Source organism: Odocoileus virginianus, unplaced genomic scaffold, assembly GCF_023699985.2.
Source record: "Odocoileus virginianus isolate 20LAN1187 ecotype Illinois unplaced genomic scaffold, Ovbor_1.2 Unplaced_Contig_1, whole genome shotgun sequence".
Classification (NCBI taxonomy): domain Eukaryota; kingdom Metazoa; phylum Chordata; class Mammalia; order Artiodactyla; family Cervidae; genus Odocoileus; species Odocoileus virginianus.
The window spans coordinates 4078980-4101500 of NW_027224318.1; the positions used below are offsets into that span (position 1 = coordinate 4078980).

Below are 22521 nucleotides of genomic sequence, written 5' to 3' on the forward strand. Positions count from 1 at the left end.
ATGCTCAAAATCCTTCAAGCTAGGCTTCAGCAGTATGTGAACTTAAGAATGTCCAGAAGTACAGGCTAGATTTAGAAAAGGCAGAGGAGAAGCAAGGAAGTTGCAGAAAAGCATTTAATTCTGCTTCATTGACTACACTAAAGCCTTTGACTGTGTGGATCACAACAAACTATGAAAATTCTTAAAGAGATGGGAGTACCAGACCACCTTACCTGTCTCCTGAGAAACTTGTATATGTTCAAGAAGCAAGTTTCAAGTTTCATGTTCAAGACATGAAACAACTCACTAGTTCCAAACTGGGAAAGGAGCAACAAGGCTGTATAGTGTCACCTTGCTTATTTAACTTATACACAGAGTACATCATGGTGGGTTGGGTTAATCACAAGCTAGAATCAAGACTGCCAGGAGAAATATCAACAACCTCAGATATGCAGACGATACCACTCTGATGGCAGAAAGTGAAGAGGAATAAAGAGTCTCTTGATGAGGGTGAAAGAAGAGAGTGAAAAAGCTGGCTTGAAACTCAACATGGGAAAAAATGAAGATGATGCCATCCTGTACCATCACTTCATGCAAATAGAAGGGGAAAAATGGAAGCAGTGACGGATTTTATTTTCTTGGGCTCCAAAATCACTGCAGACAGTGACTGCAGCTATGAAATTAAAAGATGCTGCTCCTTGGAAGAAAGCTATGACAAACCTAGACAGTGTATTAAAAAGCAAAGACATCACTTTGCCAACAAAGGTCCATATAGTCAAAGCTATGGTTTTTCCAGTAGTCATGTACAGATGTGAAAGTTGGACCATAAAGAAGGCTGAGTGCCAAAGAATTGATGCTTTTGAATTGTGATGCTGGAGAAGACTCTTGAGAGTCCCTTGGACAACAAGGAGATCAAACCAGTCAATCCTAAAGGAAATCAACCCTGAATATTCATTGGAAGGACTGATGCTGAAGCTGAAGCACAAATGCCTTGGCCACCTGATGTGAAAAACCAACTCAATGAAAGAGATTCTTATGCTGGGAAAGACTGAGGGAAGGAGAAGAAGCAGGTGACAGATAACGAGACAGTTGGATAACATCACTGTCTCAATTGACATGAATTTGAGCAAACTCTGGGAGATAGTTAAGGACACAGGAAGCTGATGCTGCTTCAGTCCATGTGGTTGCAAGGAGTCAGACACAATTTAGTGAGTGAACAACAGCAAAATCTGTAGGTGATGGCCTGATGGGTGACTTTTTTATCTATATTCCTAATTTTACAGCAGGAAATTTACATTGCTTTTGTAATTCACAAAACAATACTAGAGACTTACACACCATATCAGAAAGGAGCTTGGTAGAAGTTAGCTATCAAGTAGCATGCCAGCAACTGCCATTGGAGCAGAACTGCTTACACACAGAACTAACAAACCATACACTTCCTTAGTGACTTAATGTAATCATTTCTTTTCCTTATGATTCTGCGGTTTGTGCAGGGCCCAGTAGGGATGGCTTGTTACTGCTCCATGTGGCACTAGCTGAGACAGCCCAGCTGGGGCTGAAGGATACACCTTCAAAATGACACATCCACAAGGCTGGCAAAGTGGTAGTAGCTGCCATGTGGGTTACCAGCTAGGGCTGTTTGTCAGGAGTCTTGTTTCTTTTTCTCACGGACATTTCCACAGGCCTTCTTGGTCTTCACAGCAGAGTGCTGGGTTCCAAGAAACCCAGGTGGAAGCTGGAAGGATTTTTATAACTTAGAAGCAAAAGTCCCAGAACATTACCTGGACCAGCCCAGATTCAAGCGGGGGCGGGGTGGGGGGGAATTGGACTCTGCCTTTTGATAGAAGAAATAGCAAAGAATTTTTGACCATCTTTAATCCACCACTCATGGGAACAGAAGTAGCTCTTCCACTTGGCCAAGGATGCAAATCCTGGTGAAGGCTGGATATACTTTGATTTCCCATGATTCACCCCTGAGGTATTATGTTATTATCATAACCATTATCCAAATAAAGAAGTGTCTGTTTTATGCAAGAATGAAGAAATCATGCTCAGTAAAAAAAGAAAAAAGTTGTTAGATGTTCTTCATTTCTGAAATCTTCATTTTAAAAAGTTGTAATTCCAGGGCAGCAGCTCCTACTGTGGTTTCCCATTATCCATCTTTTTGAAATTGGGTATAAAATCACAAGTTGACACTAGTGCTTGCATATCATAAGACTCTATAGGTCCTGATCTTTCCAACTTCTTGGCCTTCGTTCTTTCTATCCTCTTTGCCTAAATTGCCTTTCCCATGTCAACATCCTTCCTACTCCTTCTTCAAAGCCCTGCTCGAGTCCTGCCTCTCTCAGATAAAATTTCCCTCTCCATCACCCTGTCTATATATGTTTCAGCAACTATCATAGTCTGCCTTTCTAGCACAGGCCTTTTCCCTTAATAGATGTACTGTAGATATTCAGCTAATGGATAAATAAATGAGTTCTAGAGTTGCTTGTATGACTCTTCTTTACTGAGCTGGTAGTCCTTGACAGACAGGCTCCACATTATAGTAATCTCTACAGTCTCACTCCATCCTACAAGTAATAAAGAGCCTGCAGTGAGTCTTTCCATCCTTCCTTCCTCCTTCTTTCCCCCTTCCCTCCTTTCTGCCTCTCAAAAAGCACATATTCAAGCCCTCATTTCTGCCAGCCATTATGGTAGTCCTTAGCCTTGTGGAGCCTATATTCTGCTGGAAGTGACACACAGGTAAACAAAGCAATTTTAAACTGTGCTAAGTGCTACAAAGGAAAATAACTGTCCTATGAAAGAGAATAAGACGGAGTAACATTTACCTAGACTGAAAGAAAGAGCAGGAGTCAGCCAGGTGAAGAGTAGGGTTTTAATAAAGATTGACTTAAGTGTATCTATTGGTTGCTATGGGTGGATGATAGTCCAAATTTATCCAAATTTAACATTTTAGCTTTCTCCATTGAAGTTCATAAGTCTGTTGCTTTTAAAGAAAAACAAGATTGAAGATTACTGTATTTGCACGAAATGATGTGAGACATGGTATTTACTTCAAAATAATCTCAACGTGAATAAATAAGTTACAGGTGAAACAAAGCGGGACATGAGTTGATAATTGTTGAAGCTGGATAACAGGTATATGGGAGTTTATTATACCATTTAATATACTTCTGCATATTTTAGAGATTTTTTTATAACAAAGGTTTTTAAGAAGCGCATTTGCTGACATAGTCCCTTCATATTTTCCCTAAAACTCTCAGTTATCAATAATGCAAAAGAGAGAGGAGGCACTACAACAGAGAGTTGAAGAAGCAGGAAGTTGTAGAGGATCGTGGTGAGGAGTGTTTCTAAGATTTCTAGATGTGAAGGAATTCTAAAGTAGTGCTTCATGAATGCGCAGAAACTGCTAGTTCCCTGTTTCTGTAGTAATAGAATGTCCAATTTTTACCTGAGTACATAGCCAGTCAGCATAAAAACTACATTTCCCATCCCAATTTGCAGTTAAGTGAGACTACGTGATAAGGTCATGACTCACTGGACATGAACAGAAGTGATTTGTGCAACAAATGTGTGCCCTTAAAGAGAAGGAGCACCTCTTCCCTTCTCGCTGGCAGGAATGGAAACCTGGTCATAAGCATGATGACAGCATCTCTGGGAAAGCTAAGCCAAAAAAAAAAATAAGGAGCCTGGGCCATAGACAGACCCACCAGAGCAAGGTCACCAAGGCAGCTCAGACCTTTATGCTTAAGCTCACATTATTTTGAGTGTCTCACATTTAGGCAAACCTGTTCTCAACTAATGCGGTGAATCAGATTGCAAAGGACGAAGGACTTGGAAATGTTAGTGCAAAAGGTATGCTTTTAGAGAAAGCTTCCTCTGGATCAGAAAATCCTAATACAAATCAATCAGAATGTCCTCTTAAAGAAAAACAGCCTATAAACATGCTATCAAATGCAAAGAGTACAGATACCAAATTAAGAGTGTTGACACATATGCTTACCCCAATATAGAACAAGGTACATATTGTAGATAAATCACAGATTTAGAAAATATCTGCAACAAGGATGACAAATGAGTTCATGACATCATTTACAAGAAGCTTCTGAAAACTGAAAAGAACAAGGCACACAATTCCACATAACATTAGAAAAATATATGGACAGTCAGTTTAGATAACAGCTAATCCAAAGGGCCAATGAACACATGGAAAGATGTTCAAACTCACTCTTAGAGAAGTGAGAAATAATGTAATGCTGACATAGCACATTATGTTCATCAGACTGGCAACATAGTGTAGCAACATCTATTTCTTCTATGTGTTAGTTTAAAAACCATTATGGCCTTTTGATAAAAAAAATCTGGCAATGGCTATAAAATGTAAAATATATGTGCCCGTCTACTGAGCAATCACTTCTCAGAAGATAATGTGGATTAAAAGCACCAATACATAATGATATACATGCAAGGATGTTTATTGCAATGCTGTTCTCAGTGGCAAATTTTTTAAACAAATTGATGTCTGTCAATTGGGAAGTGATAGAATAAATTTAGGTATATATACATCTATACCATGAAATACTATACACACATCAGAGAGAGAGAGAGGATAACAGCTATATCAGTGGACTTGAAGGGATTTCCATAGGATATTGAAGAGTGAAAAAAACAAGAACTCTGTTCATGATTCTATTTTTTTCAAGTAATAACCAAGTAAATTTTGCATGTATATGTGTTTGTATATGATTATATGGGCATGGAGATATTTATTTTAATGTATGGGAAGATATTTCTATATATAATATATTAAATATATGTTTAAATCTACATATGCATATATATAGTATGTATGTGTGTGAAGAGAGATTCAGGAAAAAATGATTACTAAGATGTTTATGGTGATATTGCACATATCACCACATGTTAATGGTGATATTGTACATAAGACCATAACCTCATGGTCCAAAAGATTAGAAAAAATAAGCTTGTGCTGGATATCTTGTTTGCCTCTCCAGATTCATCCTCTACTCTCCACCCTTCTCCGTCCTGCTCTGAACTTTCCAACTTTCTCTAAAAGACAACAGGTTGGTAACAATTTCAGTTATTTTTTGTAACTATAAAACTGTCCAAAGTAACCCCAGAACTCTATTCAAGACAAATGTGACCATAAGAAATTCTCTAGATAAGAAGTAAAACCATAGAGCCTGGATTTCCATCTCAAGCAAACCTGAGTGCTGTTAGAGACCTTGACCTCTGTCTGTCTACACTGCACTCGTGAGTGACCTTTGCTCACAGAATGAAAGCCTTTGAATTTACATTTATATAGCCCTTTTGATACACCTTCAATCTTACTGGGTTTTTTTTTTATCAGAACTGGAATAAAAACACAACTCATCAGATTTTGATAGGTTTTTGTTCCTTTGCCCATTTGCATTGCTATTGCCTGGTTTCCCATCTGCCCAGTGTATATAAGTATCGGGAGACTCTTAAATATAATATCAAGGGGGAAAAGTATACTTTTGTCTTTGGAAATGAAAAACACAATCTCTTATGATCCTAGCTCCAATGAGGCCTCAGTCACGTCAGCACAGGCCACATTTAAATGGTCCCCTGAGGTCCATGCTATTGTGATTATTGAATCAATTACTCCCATTATTAGATCACATGGCAGAATATAGACAAAAATATTTCGTGACCAAAAGAAATATCTTAGAAATGATAGCAATAGTCATCACAGCTTAGATGAGCCTGAAGGAAAATATTGGGTTATTACCTGAAAGAGAAATAAAAAGATTGCTAACCAGATAGTCTCTTTAGGTTACATGAAAATGCAGCCTTGAGAGAAAGAGAAAGAAGTACTTATATGTGATTGAAAAATATAAGCTGCTCCAGCATTATAAATGAGTTCTGTTTCACAAGGTCATTTAAATGAGTATTGCTACTCCAGCTTTCTTTTGATTTCCATTTGCATGGAATACCTTCTCCCATCCCCTTACTTTCAGTCTGTAAGTGTCCCTAGGTCTGAGGTGGGTCTCTTGTAGACAACATATATATGGGTCTTGTTTTTGTATCCACCAGCCAGTCTATGTCTTTTGGTTGGTGCATTTAATCCATTTACATTTAAGGTAATTATTGATATGTATGATCCTATTACCATTTTCTTAATTGTTTTGGGTTTATTTTTTGTAGGTCTTTTCCTTCTCTTGTGTTTCCTGCCTAGAGAAGTTCTTTTGAGCATTTGTTGTAAAACTGGTTTAGTGGTGCTGAATTCTCTTAACTTTTGCTTGTCTATAAAGCTTTTGATTTCTCCATCAAATCTGAATGAGAGTCTTGCTGGGTAGAGTATTCTTGGTTGTAGGTTCTTCCCTTTCATCACTTGGAATATATCGTGCCATTCCCTTCTGGCTTGTAGAGTTTCTGTTGAGAAATCAGCTGATAACCTTATGGGATTTCCCTTGTATGTTATTTGTCTTTTTTCCCTTGTTGCTTTTAATATTTATCTTTGTCTTTAATTTTTGTCTCAGACAGTAAAGCGTCTGTCTGCAATGCAGGAGACCTGGGTTGATCCCTGGGTCGGGAAGATCCCCTGGAGAAGGAAATGGCAGCCCACTCCAGTACTCTTGCCTGGAAAATCCCATGGACGGAGGAGCCTGGTAGGCTACAGTCCATGGGGTTGCAGAGAGTCAGACACGACTGAGCGACTTCACTTTCGCTTTAATTTTTGTCAGTGTGATTACTAAGTGTCTCGTGTGTGTTCCTCCTTGGGTTATCCTTCCTGGAACACTCTGTGCTTCCTGGACTTGGTTGACTATTTCCTTTCCCATGTTAGGGAAGTTTTCAGCTATTATCTCTTCAAATATTTTCTCAGGTCCTTTCTCTCTCTCTTCTCCTTCTGGGACCCTATAATGTGAATGTTGGTGCATTTAATGTTGTCCCAGAGGTCTCTTAGGCTGTCTTCATTTCTTTTCATTCTTTTTTCTATATGCTGTTCTGTGACAGTGATCACCATTCTGTCTTCCATGTCACTTAACCATTCTTCTGCCTCAGTTATTCTGCTATTGATTCCTTCTAGTGTATTGTTCATCTCTGTTAATTTCTCTTTAGTTCTTCTAGGTCTTTGGTAAACATTTCTTGCATCTTCTCAATCTTTGCCTCCATTCTTTTTCCAAGATCCTGGATCATCTTCACTATCATTATTCTGAATTCTTTTTCTGGAAGGTTGCCTATCTCCACTTCATTTAGTTGTTTTTCTGGAGATTTATCTGGTTCCTTCATCTGGGACATAATCCTATTTCTTTTCATTTTGGTTAGCCTTCTGTGATTGTGGTTCTTGAGGCTACAGGATTGTTCTTACTTCTTCTGTCTGCCCTCTGGTAGATGAAGATAAGAGGCTTGTGCAAGCTTCCTGATGGGAGGGACTGGCTGTGGGGAAAACTGGGTCTTGCTCTGGTGGGCAGGCCTTGCTCAGTAAATCTTTAATCCAATTGTCTGCTGATGGGTGGGGCTGTGCTCCCTCCCTGTTAGTTGTTTGGCCTGAGGTGACCCAGTCCTGGAGTCTACAGGCTTTGAAGTGAAGTTTCTCAGTTGTGTGTGACTCTTTGCAATCCTGTGGACTGTAGCTTGCTTACCAGGCTCCTCCACCCATGTAATTTTTCAGGCAAGAGTACTAGAGTGGCTTGCCATTTCCTTCTCCAGGGGATCTTCCCAACCCGGGGATTGAACCCAGGTCTTCTCACATTGCAGACAGACGCTTTACCCTCTGAGCCACCAGGGAAGCCCTACAGGCTTTATGGTAAGGCTACTGGTAAGACCTCCGAGAGGACTTACACCAAGACTCATCTCCCAGGACGGCTGCTGCCAGTGCCTCCATCCCTGCAGCAGGCTACTGACCCACGCCTCCACAGCAGACCCTCAAACACTCATAGGTAGGTCTGGCTCAGTTTTCTGTGGGGTCACTGCCCCTTTCCCCTGAGTCCTGGTGTTCAGAAGAATCTGTTTGTGTGCTCCAAGAGTGGAGTCTCTGTTTCCCCCAGTCCTGTGGAAGTTCTATAATCAAATCCCGCTGGCCTTCAAAGTCAGATTCTCTGGGGATTCCCAGTCCCTTTGCTGGATCCTCAGGTTGGGAAGTCTCATGTGGGGCCTAGAACCTTTGCAACAGTGTGAGAACTTCTTTGGTATTACTGTTCTTCAATTTGTGAGTTGCCCACCTGGGAAGTATGGGATTTGATTTTAACATGATTGTACCCATCCTACCATCTCTTTGCGGCTTCTCCTTTGTCCTTGGACATTGGGGTATCTTTCTGTGGTGTGTTCCAGCATCCTCCCACCAATGGTTGTTTAACAGGTAGTTGCGATTTTGGTGTTCTCACAGGAGAATATGAGTGCATGTCCTTCAAGTCCACCATCTTGAACTAGTCTCCTCAAAAAGTCATTTACAAATTAGTGCTTAGGGGCCTCACAGGTGGTGCTAGTGGTAAAGAACTCGCCTGCCAAGGCAGCAAATGTAAGAGATGCAGGTTAGATTCCCTGGGTTGGGATGATCCTCTAGAGGAGGGCATGGCAACCCTCCAGTATTCTTGCCTAGAGAATTCCATGGACAGAGGCACTTGGCAGGCTACAGTCCATAGTATTGCAAAGTGTTGGACATGACTGAAGCAATTTAGCATTAGCATGCTTTGGATCTAGAATGTGTTTTCCACAAAGACAATAAGCTGTACAGTTGAGGGGGTCCTAGGATGGCCCTGCAAAACCCACCATCCTGCATTTGGTTACCATCTCCATGAATCCAAGTGCTGTCAGGGAAATGCCTCATGTTCTGCTGGAAGAAAGAAGGGAAGGAGTAGACATGCAGTTGTTAATAACTGGGCTTTAGAGTCAGACAGATCTGGGTTTGCATCTGGACCCCTCCATCTATTATCTATGAGACCCTGGGCAAATCACCTAAACTCTTTTCTTCCATTTCTTTCTCTGTGAAAGGAGGATTATAATTCCTATTTCACAGTGCCATTGTGGACTTTAATAAGATAATACACCAAAAGTGCCTGGCATTTGGTAGAAAATAAAATATAATTACTGTTGTTAGGGGCAGAACTGGCCTCAAACAAAATTTCAAAAACCAGTGGTGTTTACCTTTAATACCCTTCTATCTGCCTTCCTTCACCCAGCATTTTCTTTGTATTGTCCTAGATCCCTGAGTACCCATAGCTTTTATCTCTGCTCTAAATTACCCACTAGGACACTTTACCAAAGTGCCCTCCCTGGATTAGTGTTCCATGCTATAAAAACACATGAAGTTTTTCTTCTCTGCCCTATCCCCCATCAAAACTCCTAGGCAATGCAGTTTGGAAAAATCAGTGACCTGCTAATCAGAAATAAATTCAATTTTTCAGAAGAATCCTGATTAACTGAAATGATATTCTATTTGAAACTGCAGGCAATATAACTAAAAGTTTTAGACAGCACCAGGAGAAATATTTCAGGAGTCCATATACCAGGAAAGTGAGAACATCTATTCGTGAGAAACTTTTTTAAAGTACAATTTTCCACTTCTGCTTCCAGAAAGGTAGGGTAGATGTACATTTCCCTGTTCTTCTAAGTGAAAATAACTCCCTGGACAACTGCATACTATATATGAAGCAACCATAAGAAGACTCTGAAACATGCAGAGAAGAAAGCAGACAGGTTAGGAAACTTGGAACCCAAAGAACAACACAGTAGTAAGTTCCTTTGGTTTTCTTTTTGCCTCAAATATGCCAGAAATGAAGAAGCTGATAACTTGGAAACACCAACTGAAGCAAACAAAAAAAAATCCCCACCATAAGCTTTCTTTCTCTAAGACATCAGGAAAGGTGAAGTTTAGTAAGGAAGAAAAATTTTAAACAACCGCTCTACTCCAGCCAAATATAACAGAAAAAAATGTGGTCCCATTGATAGCTTATGGTGAACGGTGTCAGATTCGTGATCTCCAAAGAAGATTTAACTTCGGGACCAGGGACCAGGTTTGATCACTCAGGGCTTTTGTGTGGCAGAAGTTTTATTACAATGAAAAAGGACAGAGAAAGCTTCTGACGTAGACATCAGAAGGGGGCAGAAAGTGCACCCTCCCCTCACTAGTCTTAGCAAGGGAGCTATATACTTTTTCAATTGGTTATTACAGTAAATCAAAAGAATGTTTCAAGGTTGTAAAGATCTTACTAGACCCACTCCCACAATTTACATTTTAAGATGACAGGATTAGAACTAACAACAGAAAGATCTTACCAGACCCACTCCCACAATATACATTTTAAGATAACAGGACTAGTCAGAAGGTTTTCAAGAAGGAGAAGCATATCCTCAAGCAGGATACATAGTTGCTATATAATCCTTGAAAGTGAAAGTGAAAATCTCTCAGTCCAACTCTTTGTGACCCCATGGACTATGGATTCTCTAGGCCAGAATACTGGAGTGGGTAGACTTTCCCTTCTCCAGGGTATCTTCCCAACCCAGGGATCAAACCCAGGTCTCCCACATTGCAAACAGATTCTTTAGCAGCTGAGCCACAATAATCCTTAGTACAGAGTTTAAACTGAGTTGTTTTGTTGTTCAGCTCTGGGCTGAAAGAAAAAAAATGTTTTATGTGATTAAGACTAAGGAATGTAGAAAAAAAAGTTTGTCCTTTTCTTCTTGAGAGCCCCAGACCCCTATCTCCTCCTCAAGAGCCCCAGACCCCTTCTCCTCCTCAGGGACCCTGGACTTCTTATCAACCTACCTAAGAATTGACTCTCTCCCCATTATGCCCCATAGAGATAAGGAAACTAGACTTTCATTCTTGGAAGGCTATAACAAGGCCCCACAATATCCCAATCAGGATTCTGTCAGAGAAGGCCAGAACTTTCATTTCTGCTGGTAAGTAATGACCCCCTACCCACACAGTGTCACTGAAGACCCCATGAGGAGGTTGTACTTCTACCTTCACTGAAAGTTATGGGGTGCCCTTCCCCTTCTCTGACAGGTTATTGTCAGGTGAGACCTAATGGAGAGTCAAGACTTTCACCATTGGCCAGTGGTTACAAAACCATCCCTATGACAGTGTCAATAAAGACAATGTGTGAAGCTAGAATTCTCTCCTCCACCCAACAGCAACAAGGAACCTGTCCCCTGGGTGTCAATGGAGGCTGAGTAGGGAACCTGGACTTCTGTCACCACCTAACAATAATAAGGCAGTGCCCTCACCTGTCCCTGTCAGAATAATGTCAGAAAAAGACAACTAGAACCGAAGATTTAAATAAGATCCACAGTCTTATAATACAAAACTGACCAGGTTACAATTTAAAAAAAAATCACCAGTCATTCCAAGAATCAGGAAGATTTCAAATTGGATGTAGAAAGGAAATGGCTGTCAATACCAAAATGACAGAAATGTTAGAATTATCTGACAAAATTTTTAACGCAACCATGATCTAAAATGCTTTGTAGCAACTACACACACTCTTAAAACAAATGAGAAAAAAGAAAGCCTCAGAAAAGAAATAGAAAGTCTCCTCAAAGAAACAGAATATGTTAAGAAAAACCAAGTGGAAATTTTGGAACTAAAAAATACAATAACTAAAATTAAAAGCTCAGCAATAGGCTCAACAGCAAAATGGAGGTGACAGGGAAAGAACTGGTGAACTTAAAGATAGAACAATAGAAATTACTCAACTGAACAACAGAGGAAAACTAAAAACTAAACAGAAGCCACAGGAAACTATGGGCATGTAACACAATATCTAACATTCAATGTGATCAGAGTCCTAGAAGAAGAGAAGAAAAAGGGCAAGACTGAAAAAGTACTCAAGGAAATAGTGGCTAAAAACTTCCCAAATTTTGAAAGAGACATAAACCTACATATTAAAGAGATTAAGCAAATCCTAAACAGAATAAATTTAAAGAGGGTCCTAGAAGAAGAGAGAGAGAAAGGGGCAGACAACTTATCTGAAGAATCAATAGCTGGAAACTTCCCTAACCTGGGAAAGGAAACATATCTAGGTCCAGAAAGAAGAGGAAATCCCAAACGAGATGAACCCAAAGAGGTCCACACCAAGATACATTACAATTTAAACGGCAAAATTAAAGATAAACAGAGAATCTTAAAAGCAGCAAGAGAAAAGCAACTAGTTACATAAAAAGGAACTCCCACAAGACCATAAAAAGATTTTTAAGTAAAAACACTGCAGGCCAGAAGGAAATGGCACTATATATTCAAAGTCATGAAAAACCTATAGCCAAGAATATCCCACCTGGCAAGGATATCATTCAGATTTGAAGGAAAGATAAGGAATTTTACAAACAAGTAAAAGCTAAAAGAATTCAGCACCACTAAAATGACTTTATAAAAAATGTTAAAGGAACTTCTCAAAGCAGAAAATAAAACACCACAACTAGAAATATGAAGCTTATGAAAGAAAAAGTAAAGGTAATATACATCAACCACTTATAAAGCTAGCAGGAAGGTTAAAAGACAAAAGTAGTAAAATCATCTATACACAGTAAGTAGTTAAGGGATACACAAAACAAAAAGATACAAAATATGACACTAAAAATAGTAAACATTGAAGGGAAGTAAAAATGCAGAGTTTTTAGAATGCATTAAATTTAAGAGATAATCAAATTAAATATAGTCATATTGCCTGCAATTCAAGAGACCTAGGTTCAATCCCTGGGGTCAGGAAGATCTCCCAGAGAAGGGAATGGCTACCCACTCCAGTATTCTTGCCTGGAGAATTCCGTGGACAGAGAAGCCTGGCAGGCTACAGTCATGGGGTCACAAAGAGTTAGACATGACTGAGCGACTAACACACATATATATGGGCTTCCCCAGTGGTTCAGCAGTAAAGAAATCTGCCTGCAATTCAGGAGACATGGGTTCAATCCCTGGATCAGGAAGATCCTCTGGAGGAGAAAATGGCAACCCACTCCAGTAATCTTGCCCAGAAAATCTCATGGACTGAGGAGCCTGGTGGGCTACAGCCATGGGGTTGTGAAGGAGGTACACACGACTGAGCAACTGAACAACAATAACAAATACATATATATGTCTCTTGGTAACCACAAACCAAAAACCTATAATAGATACACACAAAAAGAAAGGAATCCAAATATAATACTAAAGATAGTCATCAAATCACAGGATAAAGAAGAAAAGCTGGACCATCTATATGCAGAAGAATCAAACTGGACTACTTTTTCACACACATATAAAAATAAACTCAAAATGGACTAAAGGCTTAAATGTAAGACCCCAAGCCATAAAACTCCGAGAAGAAAACATAGGCAGTACACTCTTTCACATTGCTCTTAGTAATATCTTTCTAGACATGTCTCCTAAGGCAAGGGAAATAAAGGCAAAAATAAACAAATGAGAATTTATCAAACTAAAGTGTTTTTTCACAGTGAAGAAAACTATCAACAGAATGAAAAGAGAACTTACTGGATGGGAGAACATATCTGCAAATGATATATCTGATAAGGGGTTACTTTCCAAAATATACGAAGAACTCATAAAACTAAACATCAAAGACTAAAATAAACAATCAGATTAAAAAGTGGGCAGAGGACCTGAATAGACATTTTTCCAAAGACATATAGATGACCAACAGACACAAGAAAAACTTCTCAACATCACTAACTATGAGAGAAATGCAAATTAAAACCAGAAGATAACACCTCACACCTGTCAGAATGGCTATCATCAAAAAGTTAAGAAACAGGGCTTCCCTGGTGGCTCAGTGGTAAAGAATCTGCCTGCCAATGCAGGAGACATGGGTTCAATCCCTGATCCAGGAAGATCCCACATGCTGTGGAGCAACTAAGCCTGTGCACCACAACTACTGAGCCTGTGCTCTGGAGCCTGGGAGCCGCAACTACCGAGCATGTGCGCTACAACTACTGAAGCCCTCAGGCCCTAGAACCTGTGCTCTGCAATAAGAGAAGCCACTGCAATGAAAAGCCCACCCAACGCAACTAGAGAGTACCCCCTCATTGCCAAAACTAGAGAAAAGCCCACACAGCAACAAAAATCCAGAACAGTCAATAATTTAAAATAAATAAATACACTTTTTTAAAAAGTCAAGAAATAACAAGTGTTGGCAAGGATGTGGAAAGAAGGGAACCCTCGTGTACTGTTGGCAGATTGGAAAACATTATGGCGGTTCCTCAAAAAATTAAAAATATATTTGCCATATGATCTAGCAATTTCACTTCTGGGTATTTATCCAGATGAAAACAAAAACACTAATTCAAAAAGATATGTGTGTCCCTACATCCATAAAATGGATGAAAATAATATCTATTTCCCAGGGCCATTTTGAGGATAAGTGATAAATCATGGGGAGTATAGTATATTTGCTGATCAACATATACTTCCCATTAAATCTGAGAAAAATAAACTTGTGCCTGATTACATCAAGGAAAACAGGCTTTTTAAACATTAAAACAGTACAAACTACTCATGCAATAAAACTGCACATGAAAGTCAGACTACACATTTTCATAAATAAGAAAAAGTCCTTTATAAACTAATTTATTTTTAGCAAGCTGGATCACCTACTCAAATGGTAAAAGACTGCTACTTGGCATATTCAAGCATTTTTCTGTTCAGTTCAGTTCAGTTGCTCAGTCGTGTCCAACTCTTTGCAACCCCATGGACTGCAGCACGCCAGGCCTCCCTGTCCATCACCAACTCCCGGAGTTTACTCAAACTCATGTCCATTGAGGTTCAGTGATGCCATCCAACCATCTCATCCTCTGTCGTCCCCTTCTCCTCCTGCCTTCAATCTTTCCCAGCATCAGGGTCTTTTCAAATGAGTCAGCTCTTCGCATCAGGTGGCCAAAGTATTGGAGTTTCAGTTTCAACATCAGCCCTCCCAATGAACGCACAGGTATGATCTCTTTTAGGATGGACTGGTTGGATCTCCTTGCAGTTCAAGGGACTCTCAAGAGTCTTCTCCAACACCACAATTCAAAAGCATCAATTCTTCGGCACTCAGCTTTCTTTATAGTCCAGTTCTCACATCCATACATGACTACTGGAAAAACCATAGCTTTGACTAGACAGACCTTTGCTGGCAAAGTAATGTCTCTGTTTTTTAATATACTGTCTAGGTTGGTCATAACTTTCCTTCCAAGGAGTAAGTGTCTTTTAATTTCATGGCTGCAGTCACCATCTGCAGTGATTTTGGAGCCCCCAAAAATAAAGTCAGCCACTGTTTCCACTGTTTACTCTCCATCTATTTGCCATGAAGTGATGGGATTAGATGCCATGATCTTAGTTTTCTGAATGTTGAGCTTTAAGCCAACTTTTTCATTCTCCTGTTTCACTTTCATCAAGAGGCTTTTTAGTTCCTCTACACTTTCTGTCATAAGGGTGATGTCATTTGCATATCTGAAGTTGCTGATATTTCTCCCAGCAATCTTAATTCCAGCTTGTGCTTCATCTAGTCCAGTGTTTCTCATGATGTACTCTGCATATAAGTTAAATAAGCAGGGTGACAATATACAGCCTTGACATACTCCTTTTCCAATTTGAAACCAGTCTGTTGTTCCATGTCCAGTTCCAACTGCTGTTTCCTGACCTGCATATAGATTTCTGAAGAACCAGGTCAGGTGGTCTGGTATTCCTATCTCTTTCAGAATTTTCCAGTTTATTGTGATCCACACAGTCAAAGGCTTTGGCATAGTCAATAAAGCAGAAGCAGATGTTTTTCTGGAACTCTCTTGCTTTTTCGATGATCCAGCGGATGTGGCAATTTGATCTCTGGTTCCTCTGCCTTTTCTAAATCCAGCTTGAACATCTGGAAGTTCTCGGTTCACATACTGTTGAAGCCTGGCTTGGAGAATTTTGAGCATTACTTTGCTAGCGTGTGAGATGAGTGCAATTGTGCGGTAGTTTGAGCATTCTTTGGCATTGCCTTTCTTAGGGATTGGAATGAAAACTGACCTTTTCCAGTCCTGTGGCCACTGCTGAGTTTTCCAAATTTGCTGGCATATTGAGTGTAGCACTTTCACAGCATCATCTTTTAAGATTTGAAATAGCTCAATTTGAAATCAAATTGATTATATTCTTTGCAGCCAAAGATGGAGAAGCTCTATACAGTCAGCAAAAACAAGACCAGGAACTGACTGTGGCTCAGATCATGAACTCCTTATTGCCAAATTCAGACTTAAATTGAAGAAAGTAGGGAAAACCACTAGACAATTCAGGTATGACCTAAATCAAATCCCTAATGATTATACAATGAAAGTGAAAAGTAGATTTTAGGGACTAGATCTGATAGACAGAGTGCCTGATGAACTATGGAAATAAGTTCATGACATCATACAGGAGACAGGGAGCAAGACCATCTCCAAGAAAAAGAAATGCAAAAAAGCAAAATGACTGTCTGAGGAGGCCTTACAAATAGCTGTGAAAAGAAGAGAAGCCAAAAGCAAAGGAGAAAAGGAAAGATATACCATTTGAATGCAGAGTTCCAAAAAATAGCAAGGAGAGATAAGAAAGCCTTCCTCAGTGATCAGTGCAAAGAAATAGAGGAAAATAATAGAATGGGAAAGACTAGAGATCTCTTCAAGAAAATTAGAGATACCAAGGGAACATTTCACACAAAGATGGGCACAATAAAGGACAGAAATGGTATGGACCTAACAGAAGCAGAAGATATTAAGAAGAGGTGGCAAGAATACACAGAACTGTACAAAAAAGATCTTCATGACCCAGATAACCATGATGGTGTGATCACTCACCTAGAGCCAGACATCCTGGAATGTGAAGTCAAGTGGGCCTTAGGAAGCATCACTATGAACAAAGCATTTCTTTGTCTGAGGTTTCAAATCTTGTTTTAAATGAAGCATAAAATTTGTTTCTCTCGAGATTTTTAATTTATATACTTAATGATAATCCTCTTAAAATCTTAGTGAAGGACTCTGCATTCAGTACAGTTGACTACAGTAGAATTTTCCTAGTAGAAACTTTTCACTTGCTGGCACTCTTCTGAATTCTAATACAACCACTTTAAAGCCTTAAACACCCACTTTAATACACACCAGCTTTGAAGCCACTGGGAATATCCTTTTTCAAGTATATCATTTAAAACATCAGATCCTGAGAACTGTGCCTGTGGCAGCCTTGCAGGCTCACTGTTCGTAATCTGGATGCCCTCCCCTGGAAGTCATGGAAAGGAGCTGATGGGATGTCTATCCAGGAAGCAATGGCTGATCCATTAATCTGAGCACCTCCAGCCACAGTACCTTCGGGATCTGGAGCAGCACTGGAGCCCAGGCTGTGCTTTTTCCAGGCTGCCCCCAGACAATGACAGAATGATGGGGGATGTTAGGGCCTGGACAGTTCTGCCAATGTGGACATCCTCTATGGGATCTTGTGGTACCAGAGTTCCCTGTTGGGCTGGCCAAGACTTTTAAGAAGTCACACCTATGTCTGAGGCTCTTCAGACCCAGTTCTCCTTCCTCTCTCCACTCCCTTTATAGGTGTCAATCAGATCAGCATTATGACCTGAAGGTTCTCTTTGCCTACTCTTTGGCCTCTTCTCCTACTTATCTTTCATGGGGAGTATTCTGAATAACTATCATGCCCTTCAACTCCATATTGTCTTCCCAGAGGATCCAAACTGACTTGCAAACTTAAATACTATGTTTCTGAACAGAACGAACACTTGGCTATTCACATGGTTTCCGGAGAAAAGAAAAGCCCCTGGAGATTCCGAGAAATAATTAGGTATGGAACTTTGCAAACTGTAGGGATCCTAAACTAGCCACTGGGGTTGAGATAACAACCAGAAACTCAAGGCTATTGGGAAGGGGGAATCTGTAACTCTGAAAAGCGGTCATATACAAGAATCATTCACTGCCTAGGTCTTTCCCTTCTAATCCCTTCCCCTACAGAAGCTAAAGGAACTAAATTTCAAATTGCCAGAGTTCATCAGAATATGCAAATTAATTAAGCAATCCAGTTGGAGGGGGCCCCATTTCTGTTTAATAGCTGATCAGTGTAACTATTTAATAGTCATTTCAAAATCAGCAGTAGCCATCCCCCCTCTGACACACACTCACATTTTACTTGTCAAACTGAATGACGAGGGGATTGTGAATGAGGAAGAGATAAATACAGCATGCTGTAATTAGTGCATAAGTTAAATATTTGTATGATTGTGTTTTATTCTAAGAAGATGTCTAAGTGATATTCTGAATTAAATCCAAAAGCTGTTTCCACTCCTTACTAACTTAGCCTTTCTTCTTGGCAGAAACCCCTGAGTTCATGTGTATTCATTAAAATCCAGTCCTAATTGCTCTCTAGTCAGCTATGAATCTTAAGAAGCTTAGCTGTTAAGTGCTTAAATTGTGTTTGCTGACAGAAAATAGAATTTCTCTAATGATTTGCTATGAAAGTCTCCATATTGTTATTATAGTGATTTTATTCATAGTAAGTTTCAGAGATTGTGCTAAGAGCATTCCACATTAATACATACTCATTTAAAAATTAAGCAGGATGATCCATCTTTGGATCCTCCTTCATAGACCAGTTAACAGCATAGGCCATTGAAAGAATTCTTAAATTCACAGATGTGACAGGGTCCCACTCTAATGGACACGTGTTGATCCAACAGTACTTCCTGGATCCAGAGCTTCTCTCCCGAAGATGGTGGTGGGGTTGGCTGGGGGCAGTGGGGAGGGAAAATGAGAATCTTAGTCCTTTCACTAAGCTCCTGGATCAAGTTAGGTCCACAGCACCCTCTGCTACCCCTGTCCTAAGCCTCAGCACAGCCTCCTTGGCTACTTCCCCAACAAGTTCATAAGATCCATGAGGACAGGGACACTGTTTGTCCTGCTCCTATTATACACCCAACAGCACAGAATTTGGCATTATTCTGACTGCCAAATTTCTCCAACCCCACCCTTGAGCCACTCACAACTCAAGCTATTTCTAACTGACCTGCCCTTTTACATAATAATACTAATTAAAATGTAATAATATATAATGATAGTAATAATGCTCTAAAACATAATAATAATAATAGCAATTAACTTTGAGTCATTTTGTTCTATAGACCAAGCATCTCCTTCATTATAAAACCTATGAAATAAACAATGAATGTGTTTATTTTTCAGATGAGAAAATAGTGACTCTGAAGAAGAAATGAGATAGATAGGATCTAAAAGTGGCACTGGGAAACAAGAAGTGATACATCCTCTCTAAAGCCTGGTCATCACAACACCAAGAAGCCACCACCCTCCCATCCTCAAGTCCATGCAATCTGGTTCTTCTCAGTACTCCATGAAAACTGCTCTGAGGTTCTCAATGATCTGCTTCTGGCTAAATCTAAATGTCTCTTCTGCATTTTCCTGTTGACTGTGGAGCTATTTGCCACTTGCTAAGTTCCCCATGCCCATGTCTTTCATCACCTGCTACTTCTCCTGTCATATTCCTACCCTTTGGATCATTTGTTTTTGCCTTCACTGATTCCAAAACTTAACACTTATCTCACTCTGTGGCTACCCCCTTTCCATTACTCAATAATAAAAAAAACTGGCATTTTTACAGATAAGGGAACTAAAATTCAGAGAGGCTAAGTATCAGCCCAAATGCCAGGGGAAAGTAGAATGGGTATTCAAATTTTAGTCTTATTCTTGGTTACTGTACCTCCTGCAACTTTCTTCTCACCTAAATTCTGCTCCCTCACTCCCACCATTGATTTTCAACAAAGGAGACATTACAAGTGGTAGATGAAGAGAGCTCTTAGATGCTCAATATGACCCCAGAATTAGTAATTGCCAGAGGAGACAAAGGCTGTGTTTCTTTGTATCTTCTTTCTGTTTCCATTCCTTCAATTCTGGGAACATCGTTGTTTGGAGAAACTGGAGCCCACTTTCAATCTCTCATGAACTGAAAGGCCAGATTTATATAAAACACTCTGAATCTGAGGGAATGAACCTAGCATTGCAATCTCTGTTAAAACTCAAGGTGGCTTTCTGCCCGTGGACGCCACCGAGAAAGCATCGTTGAAGACTTCCCCGCCTCCACTGCCGTCATGTCTAAATCAGAGTCTCCCAAAGAGCCCGAACAGCTGCGGAAGCACTTCATCGGAGGATTGAGCTTTGAAACAACTGATGAGAGTCTGAGGAGCCATTTTGAGCAATGGGGAACTCTCACGGACTGTGTGGTAATGAGGGATCCAAACACCAAGCGCTCCAGAGGCTTCGGGTTTGTCACATACGCCACGGTGGAGGAGGTGGATGCGGCCATGAATGCAAGGCCACACAACGTGGACGGAAGAGTTGTGGGACCAAAGAGGGCCGTGTCAAGAGAAGATTCTCAAAGACCACGTGCCCACTTAACTGTGAAAAAGATTTTTGTTGGTGGCATTAAAGAAGACACTGAAGAACATCACCTGAGAGATTATTTTGAACAGTATGGAAAAATTGAAGTAATTGAAATCATGACTGACCGAGGCAGTGGCAAAAAGAGAGGCTTTGCTTTTGTAACCTTTGATGACCATGACTCTGTAGACAAGATTGTCATTCAGAAATACCACACTGTGAATGGCCACAACTGTGAAGTGAGAAAAGCCCTGTCTAAGCAAGAGATGGCTAGTGCTTCATCCAGCCAGAAAGGTCGAAGTGGTTCTGGAAACTTTGGTGGTGGTCGTGGAGGTGGTTTTGGTGGGAATGACAACTTTGGTCGTGGAGGAAACTTCAGTGGTCGAGGTGGCTTTGGTGGCAGCCGTGGTGGTGGCGGATATGGTGGCAGTGGGGATGGATATAATGGATTTGGTAATGACGGAAGCAATTTTGGAGGTGGCGGAAGCTACAATGATTTTGGCAATTACAACAATCAATCTTCAAATTTTGGACCCATGAAAGGAGGAAACTTTGGAGGCAGAAGTTCTGGCCCCTATGGTGGTGGAGGCCAATACTTTGCCAAACCACGAAACCAAGGTGGCTATGGTGGTTCCAGCAGCAGCAGTAGCTATGGCAGTGGCAGAAGGTTTTAATTACTGCCAGGAAACAAAGCTTAGCAGGAGAGGAGAGCCAGAGAAGTGACAGGGAAGCTACAGGTTACAACAGATTTGTGAACTCAGCCAAGCACAGTGGTGGCAGGGCCTAGCTGCTACAAAGAAGACATGTTTTAGACAATACTCATGTGTATGGGCAAAAAACTCGAGGACTGTACTTGTGACTAATTGTATAACAGGTTATTTTAGTTTCTGTTCTGTGGAAAGTGTAAAGCATTCCAACAAAGGGTTTTAATGTAGATTTTTTTTTTTTGCACCCATGCTGTTGATTGCTAAATGTAATAGTCTGATCATGATGCTGAATAAATGTCTTTTAAAAAAAAAAAACTCAAGGTGAAGGTGCCAGGATCTGACTGCCAAAATGTTCACTGTCTCCTTGGAGACCCCCAAGTGAATGACAGCACTGAGGAAGTAGCGTGGGCAATTGAGATGTACAATGAAACTACTGAGCATTACAGATGCTCTGACAATCTGTAACTGATGTGAAAGAGTAAGGCACTCCTGGCTCCTATTGTTTCATGCTCTCCCCTGCAAGAGTGTTATTTCCTTACTGGACTGGAAGCCCCCAAATGGCCATGAACGGGCTCTAGAAAGATCATGTGGCATTTGGGAGGGGGACAAAACAACAGGGCAGAAGACCAGGCTTCTGGTCTTACTTTCACTTTTCACTAGCTGTGGGAGATGAGACCATGGGCAATATTTTAACTTCTTTGAGCCTTAATTTCTTCATTTTTCACTAGGGAATCACACTTTGGTCCTACATGGTCATTGCTTTGTTATTAATACTTGCATCCCCCAACAGCACCAAACTTAATGATAGGCATGTATGCAGTAAATCCATATTGGATTTGCCCACAATTCAAATGAAAAATTCTTGTCCATCAGTAAAATTAACAATTGGGTTAAATCTTTGAAAAATATAAGTCATCAGAAATAGAGTGTCGAAATTAACTAACCAAGTCAGTTAGGTAGGCAAGAAACTAACATTTATGAGTACATATATGTGTAAAACAGTATAAAGCCATGCTGAACAAAGACTGAGTCCTTGTTTTTAAGAGGATGAGTGATAACCTGGAAAGCTAAAACATACACAATTTGAAACAATTTGATAACAACAATCAATAGTGACAACAATCGTAAATGCTATTTATTTGGGATTTACTCTGTGCTAGGCACTGTGCTAAGTACCTCACATCTTGGACCCCTCTAGATCCTCACCACAACTCTCTGAGAGGTATGTCTTCATTAAGTTAGTAATTAGGATACAGAAAGTTTCTTAAGGGACATAAACCTGAAAAGGTCACAACTAGAATGGGGACTCAAGTTCATCCACTGCACCCATATCAAAAGTGCTAAAATAAAACTGAGTAAGGGTAAGTGAGAGTTGATTGAAGTTAATCAAGGAAGATATCCTAAATGAAGTAAGCTTGAGCTCTAACAAAATGTGGTCCACTGGAGAAGGGAATGGCAAACCACTTCAGTATTCTTGCCTTGAGAA

At 40.2% G+C, this 22521-nt stretch overlaps 1 protein-coding gene across 1 annotated transcript; it reads left to right on the top strand.

Moving 5' to 3' along the window:
- The first annotated feature begins 19981 nt into the window (after positions 1-19981).
- LOC110145473 (heterogeneous nuclear ribonucleoprotein A1-like) lies at positions 19982-21252 on the top strand. Its single transcript, XM_020905813.2, has one exon. The coding sequence runs from the start codon at positions 20040-20042 to the stop codon at positions 21000-21002; it is 963 nt and encodes a 320-aa protein (XP_020761472.2). The 5' UTR covers positions 19982-20039; the 3' UTR covers positions 21003-21252.
- The last annotated feature ends 1269 nt before the right edge of the window (positions 21253-22521 follow it).